This window comes from Populus trichocarpa, chromosome 5, assembly GCF_000002775.5.
Source record: "Populus trichocarpa isolate Nisqually-1 chromosome 5, P.trichocarpa_v4.1, whole genome shotgun sequence".
Taxonomy (NCBI): Eukaryota; Viridiplantae; Streptophyta; class Magnoliopsida; order Malpighiales; family Salicaceae; genus Populus; species Populus trichocarpa.
In genome coordinates, this window is record NC_037289.2 from 20,823,954 (window position 1) to 20,831,814 (window position 7,861).

At 32.2% G+C, this 7,861-nt stretch overlaps 1 protein-coding gene across 1 annotated transcript; it reads left to right on the top strand.

The window, feature by feature from the left end:
- Positions 1-4,182: 4,182 nt before the first annotated feature.
- LOC7464645 (WRKY transcription factor 71) lies at positions 4,183-7,297 on the top strand. Its single transcript, XM_002306707.4, has 3 exons — positions 4,183-4,841; positions 5,305-5,445; positions 6,428-7,297. Exons 1-3 carry the CDS (start codon positions 4,372-4,374, stop codon positions 6,783-6,785), a joined length of 969 nt encoding a protein of 322 aa, XP_002306743.1. The 5' UTR covers positions 4,183-4,371; the 3' UTR covers positions 6,786-7,297.
- Positions 7,298-7,861: the final 564 nt, after the last annotated feature.

The window sequence follows — 7,861 nt, forward strand, 5'->3', positions numbered from 1 at the left end:
TTGAATTTTTGGGACCTTGTCACTGAGTCTATCAATATATGGTGCGATAACTAAGAAAATAAATGAAATTCTAATTTGATGCCTTTTTTTTTTTTCTTGAGAGCAAATCGGTGGTTGCCATTTGATCGTGACCGCATCATAAAAGTGTGTTGCCATGCCAAACAACTAAATCAATAGACTTTTTTTTCAAGTCACAAACTCAATAGACTGAATGGAACTGAAATGTTACTCAATAATAACACTTCCATAACCCATAAATCCAAGAACACATAACATAGGCACCAAGACGAAAAAAAAATAGACAAGCCACCTTACCCTTTAAGAGAGAAGTTGCGTTTGACCAGCTTTTGATATAAAGTTTGGTTTGTTAATTATCATCCCATCTTTCATTTTCATGCTTTGATTCATAAGTTAATTTGTTTCATATTATTCAGAATTTGTCTTTAAAATACAGTATAAATATATCAATTTGTATACGTACGATTCACTTAAAATTTAAATCTTAACCACAAAAATTAGAAGAAGAAAACAAAAATAAATTAAAGGGATTTTCAATAAGAAAAAACAGAAAAATTCATGCTCTATAAGAATTATTTTTAGGGGCGACAAAACTAGAAATATTTTTCTAGGGGGGCTAAAATCTAAATTTCACTAGTTTTTAACTCTAAAATTTTAATTTACTAGAGTTATGCGGGGGTATTTTTAAGTCTTTTCTTCTTCTTTTTTGCAAGGGCTGAGGTCTCCACCAACCCTCTGAAAATAATTTTTAGTAGTTATTTCTTAATCATATTTTGAATAGTGATTGAAGGATAAGAATATTTTAATTAAACTGAAATATTTCTTTTATTTTTCTCTCTCTTATGTTTTTTTTTAAATAAATATAAGTATAAATAATTATTTACCAAACATTATAAAATGCCAACACAATGCCAACCCCACCATTTACTTGTTAAAAAAAAAATATCTTCTTTAAAAGCATCTCATATTGGTAATATGGTTTTTTTTTTATATATATATGTGCACTTTGATGGTAAAAAAACATTTACAAAAACTAATTGTATTTTAATATATTTAATACACAACTATTTTAATAACTTGATATGACCCGATTGACTTGACATGTCTAAAAACAACTTAGATGATTCTCAATCAATCCAATATTAAATGATAAAATTTAAAAAAATTTAAAAAAATAACCCGAGTCAACTTGGATGAACTCGTCAAACTCATGATATGGATAATAAAACGAAGATAATCTCATGAAAACAAATGAAAAAATCATGTGAAAAAAAACTAGTGAAAAACATTATTACAATAAATAGTGTTTTAGTATATTTTTTTCAAGATATATAAGAATAACATTTTTATAAAAGAAATGATAAAATAACATTTTATTTAACACTACTTTTATAACATATAAAATAAATAATGAAAAGCTAAAATAATTTTTTAGTTTTAGTTTTAGTTTTCCATTTAGATGCTCTGCTTAATTTTGACAAAAAGGTCGCCACAAACTTCGGCGAGTAACGGAGAAGTATAGATGACAAAAGATGACGTGTCAGCAGATGGAGCTGGATAGACAAAATTTTCCTTTTGATTTTGGAGAAAATGGTGTCCCACGTGCTAGTTACGGTCAAAAGACGGTGCCCATTACGGGACACGTGTGAGACTAGTACTCCAATAGAAACCGTAGTGTTGGAAACATTGACCATGAGCATGTATTAGCAACTCTACCTTTATTACATGACCGTGACTGCCTATAAATCGTGGGTGGTCACTCTTCAACCAAAACGGATGGGTTCAGCTAATCTCCTATCCTTGTTCATCCAACCTTTTCATCTCATTTTATTTATAATTTCGAGCCAAAATAATAATAATAACTTTCCCCAATTTGTAACAAGATTTTAGAAAATGAAATGAAATTTAACTAAGACACATTTTATTTTATTTTATTAACAAAATATAGGGAGCATGAAAAAAATATTATAGTACTAGACATAAATTAATGTGTTGCGATAATGAATTGACTATTATGATTCATTTGTCATTTTTGTTTTCAATAGGTGTATAATTTTTTTTTAATTCTTTAGAACAGTGTAATACCTCCACTATCCTTAAAAGAAAAAAACCAGATAATTGGTTGCTATGGACTTTTTTTAGATTTCATATTTCTTCGCACATTAAAATTACAAACTTACCCTTGGAATGAAATTTAATTTAGGCTTACTTTGGGGGCAATTTTGGATTTTGATGTTGGGTTTCACGTTTTAATTAGATTAGTAGGGGGTAAATTGATATTTTATATTAATTAAAAATTATTTAATTTTTGAATCTATTTGACGCATGTTATGCACATTGCCGAGTGTGGAAGGGTCGCACCACACTTCAATAGGGAGTACGACGTCATTCGAAGGTGAAGCATTATCTTCCGCCGTGTCATGAGATTCTTTGCAACATCTTCTTCCTTTACTGGCAATGCATGTTTTGTTTTTCTAGATGAATTTCCACTAGAGTTGCCTTTTTCTTTCTCCTGTCTCGAACTCACGCCTGACAATTAAAATCTCAAGGTAGTCCTATTTGTTGGGGATATTTGAGTATCAATCTTCATTTTTCTGATTTTTTATTATTGTCTTTGGCCTTTTTATAAATTTTGTTTTTCAATTTCACTCTTCAATTTATTTATTTTTTGTTTTTTCCTTTTTTAAATTTGGTCTTGGTTATTTTTCTTCTTTATTTTTCTCTTATCTCTTTTATAAACTTTCAATTGTTTTCAATTTCATCCATTGATCAAAATATTTACTTATTATTTTTAAAAACATTTGGTCATTTTTAGGTGGGTTTTTCTTTTAACTCTTTTGTAAACTTGATTTTTCTTTTCATTTTAGTCATTCAATTCAAAATCATCCACCCTCTTATTTTTTATCTTCAAATTTGATCCTTATTTTTTTTATTGTTATTTCATGTTTTTTTTTTGTGATTTCATTTTTTTATTTAATCTCATCCTTTGACATTTGATTTTTTAAGGTTTAGACTTCATAATTTTTTTCAGGTTTGATGCTTCTGATTAAATGGTTCGGGTCACGAGTTAATTTCATAAGTTAACACAGGTTCTCATCTTTTTTTTTTGTGGACTTATTTTCTGTTCTGATCTCATTAACCCACGTTGATTTTAAAAAAAAATCTTCTTAGCTTTTTTTATTTTTTTTATAGAGTTATCTTAATCTCATAATCTGACCCAAGAGTTTAGCAAGTTAATTCAGGTAGGCTTACACCTTCTTCTTCTTCTTTTTTTCTTTTAGTTACTTTTTTTTCTCTGGGATCTTTTTGTATTGTTGACTTATTTTTGGAATTTCAATCACATATGATTTACACTAAAACATGATTAAAGAATTGTAAAGTTAAGAAATTAATTAATTTATCAATAACAAACTTTTATTTCCGGTACTTATCTCATATATATAGTATATCGAGCGAGTTTGTTACTTCTAATTAAAATACAGTTTGGGATATGATATTTTCAAGCTTATAGTAATCAGCTAGAATTTTGAATTTTGAATTATTACCATTTCTATTAATTAGTTAGCGTTAAAAGAATAAAGATTTTTGAAATGATCGAATACTAGCCATGTGTTGGTTATATAGTCTACGTACCATCCAAAACATACATCAAGAACTTTAATGTTTTTTTTTTATTATTATTATTATCATTAATTAAGAACTTTCAAGCTTCTAGCTAGCAGCCCCATATTAAGTAAAATACAGTAAGAATAAATCATGGGATAAAATAAGCATTGAACATGCAAAGGCGTGTCCATACCATATATATATAAAATCGTGGAATAAGAATCCTTTAACATTTTTGGTAAATAATTAAAATCTCTAGTAATAGTACTGAGCTATTTTAATATATATCAGTATTAGGCCTGGTATTGAAAACTAAGAAATTAAAGTGTATAGGCATGTAAAATAAAGAAAAAGAAAAGTAAAAAAAGAGAGGGTTTTCTAGACTTAATAATGCTCGTACCCTGTTAAGGATTCAACCTTTGTTGCTTAGTGCTGGACATTGCTAACCAAATTGATAATTTCTATACTTAAGTGAGACTTTTGATACGGTGGGTTGAGTTCAATTAATAAAAAAATAGAAAAGAGTGGAGATTAGCCAAACCTACCATCTAAACTAAATTCTCCCTCTCCCTCTCTCTCTCCCAAGAAAAGTAAAATAAAAATCTAACAAAGAGGTCTACTATTTATTATAAGAAGAAGACAAGCATCTTAAGTAAATCCCCTTCTCTGAAGCTTTCAAGCATTGTGGTGTATCTAGCTAGTTCCTTCCTCCTCCTCTCCTCCTCCCACTTCTCTTCCCTCTTCTTGATGTCAAATGAAAAGGAGGATCCATACCATTATGACCCCTTTCACTACAATATTCAGCAAGGAGCCAACCGGCCGGTGTCGGTGTTTCCATTCTTCAATGACAATCTCTCCATGTACAATCAACAAGCACCCACACAAAACTTGCAGGGGTTTAGTGATCCCTCATTTATGAGCTTCACTGACTGTTTACATGGCTCCATGGATCACTATAACACCTTATCAAGAGCCCTCGACGTGTCTTGCTCGTCATCCGAGGTAATTAGTCCCGTTGATCAAGATGGTTCAAGGAAAATTGGTGCTGGAGAGTCAGCAGCTACAAATCAATATACTCCATCCACACCAAATTCCTCCGTATCCAATTCTTCTTCTAATGATGGAGCAACCGAAGAAGACCCTGGGAAGAGCAAGAAACATAAGCAGCCAAAAGAGAGCACTGAAGATGGGGATATCGATGGGGATGCTAAGAAAGTGTAGGTTTATTGATTCTCTTTTCTAAGCTCATGGAAAAGGTTAACAAGCTTTTTAAGTAACTCTTTTTCTTTGGTTTTCAATTGACGGGTAATTAGGGTTTGTGTACACCACTTTTTTTTTTCCAAGACAAATCGTCAAAGTCTTTAATAACTGGTGCAGTTACCATTGCCTTTTCTCCTTGATGGTTTTTGAACTTATTATACGACTTTTTCTACTTGCAGTACAAAGGGATATGGGCGATCTTTTCTTATAAACTATTGTACCATATGCATAGAATTAACTGAATACTTAATCTATCAGTTTCCAGGAGGTTAAAGCACAAAAATCTAAATAAAATATAGAGTATTATGTTTTAGTACGTCTAGAAGCCCTAGTCAAATGAAAGAAATTTCTGCTTAGCATTTAGATCACTAAGATCTGGCTCTATGTGCATGTTTGACTTCGTATTTTCTTGATCACCAGGAGCAAGACAAAAAAGAAGGAGAAACGCCAAAAGGAGCCACGGTTTGCCTTCTTGACCAAGAGTGAAATTGATCACCTTGAAGATGGATACAGATGGAGAAAGTACGGTCAGAAGGCAGTGAAGAATAGCCCCTATCCAAGGTCATTTTGCTCAACTATATATCTAATCACCCATAATTATATGCATTCATTAGAGATGTACTTGAGTATTAATCGATAAGAAATCGAAGAATGCATGCAGTTCCAAATGATTGATAATCATCGTTTGAGTTAAAATTATTTATTTTATGCAGTTAGATTTTTATTAGCCGGATATGCTGATGAATTGTTAGCATATGTATTTAAAGATCACATCTCTATTAGCTGTCATTGCATTCATGGTCTTATACCCTCAAACTCTATCGAATCATGTTGACGTAAAACTCCATCCCTCGCTACATTTACTGTCTATAGGATGCTGTAAGCTTCCATTTTGTGAAGCCAAATTTTAGCCAAGAAATTTACTACTCAGAATGGCAAGCAAATTAAGACCAAGAACTTTGGTGTCAAAGCTGGAGGAGCTTAGGTGCATTAGTCCTCTTTCTTTCTCTTGATAACGTATTAATTCTCTTTGGACTATATATCATATTTGAGCCAATAGAATCTATACTTAGTGATTTTCTAACTTCTTTTGTACTTGAAGAACACGTATGTACATCTAGCTAGCTAGCTGACCACTGCATTTATAATGCTCTTATTACCCTAATAGTGCCTAGATATATAGTTTCCTTATCTACAAAGTAGACGTGAGGCCCAATAGTACCGCGTTGGTTCACTATCTTTCATTTTCTTGACCCTTGCTTAACCACGTAACACTGATCAATAATCAGCACGTTACAAAATTTAGCAGTAGGCTAAAGTTTATGAAATCTCCCAGCTGGAACCTGTAGTGAAGTACTCTCGAGCTATGATGTAATTAATCTGCAAGCACTTCTTTAGCTAGGTTCTTGGAAGCTTTATGATCAGTTTCGGTTTGTAAGTTTGGACTAAGGTCCATTGTGTTCCTTTTGATCAATGAATATATGTCTTCAAATTCACAAATTAAAAAAAAAAAAAAACCTTTCTCCTTTGCCCGAAATTGCAGGAGTTATTACAGATGCACCACTCAAAAATGCATGGTTAAGAAACGTGTGGAAAGATCATTCCAAGACCCGTCAATTGTCATCACCACATATGAAGGACAGCATAACCATCACTGTCCAGCAACTCTTCGAGGTAATGCTGCTGGAATGCTATCACCTTCCCTTCTGGCATCCACATCGATAGGGCAGAGCTTTCCACAGGATTTCCTGACTCGCTTGCTTCCACCAAGTAACCAAGGCGACCAAACTTCGATTTTCTATCAAAACCATGATCCACAGTATCAGCATCAGCTCTATGCTCCGGATTACGGCCTCTTGCAAGATTTAGTTCCCTCCTTCATCCACAAGAAACAGCCTTGAACTCTCTCTAGTCTCTCTCGCCCTCTCATAATTAATCTGTCTGTTTCTTTAGTGTACTTGGATTTTCATGGACGAACTAATACCAGTATGGTGCTCACATAGAGCATTGAATGCATATTTCTGACTACTGGAGTTTATGTACATGTATATACACACATGTATTTATGTTGGTGTGTATGTAGTATTCTGATTGATCCTATAAAGGCCCTTTTCCCATTTGTCAAAAGGTAAATGATGGGGTTCCCTTCAAGAGAACGGCAGTTTGCTTGAGTCTGCCAAAATTGGAAGTGAGAGGAGAAGGTGCTGATAGGACTTTCACGTGTAAATGTTCAATTTCAAGTCGCTACACTATGCAAGGAGATCAGATAATTCACAATTAAAATATTTGGGCTTGTTAATTTATTTCTTCTTGTCAAAGTCTTTCAGTTCGGCGTGCTCTCTCCTTTTTCCTTGTAAATTTAATGATGATTCTGTAATGGTCACGATGCCGCTAATGCTTTGTTGCCCTCTCATTTTCTGTCAAACTATACAAATTATATATCTCTCTGTCAATTTTTATTTTTTTTATTTTTATAAATAAACTACATGCTAAAATTGACTTCTAGTATATATTATATGATTGTGAAGTAGAAATTATAACAATAAGTTGCTACCTTTTTCTCTTTTTTTGTGCAAAATCACACGAAGTGTAACTAAAAAAGATAAAGGAACGGAAAAAATTAAGAGGGGATAGTTTTCCCGATTGTGTAACAGAAGAGTACAAATATAATTGAGAATAGTATGGCCATACATGCATGGTTTTAAACACAAACATCCTCTATGTTTCCTTTTTATTTTTATATTTTTTTTGAGAAAATTGATTGATCGACAACTTTATTTAATTATCACTTCTCCTTTAGTTTCTCCCGTTTTTCTAGCAGTAATTACAATGCGCTACAAGGCTATTGTAGATTTATTTATTTATTTATTTATTTTGCATCTAGAGTGTTTTGGTCCCATGGCTACTCAATATTTAATCTTCAGCAGTTCAGTATCAGTTTGAACACTTTATGTTGGAATATTGACTCGTTTACTGA

Bases quoted from the DNA above. Each gene is read 5' to 3' on its own strand.
- LOC7464645 (XM_002306707.4), top strand. From the start codon at position 4,372: ATGTCAAATGAAAAGGAGGATCCATACCATTATGACCCCTTTCACTAC. The intron at 4,842-5,304 runs GTAGGTTTATTG...CTTGATCACCAG, and splicing joins GATGGGGATGCTAAGAAAGT to GAGCAAGACAAAAAAGAAGG. The intron at 5,446-6,427 runs GTCATTTTGCTC...CCGAAATTGCAG, and splicing joins AAGAATAGCCCCTATCCAAG to GAGTTATTACAGATGCACCA.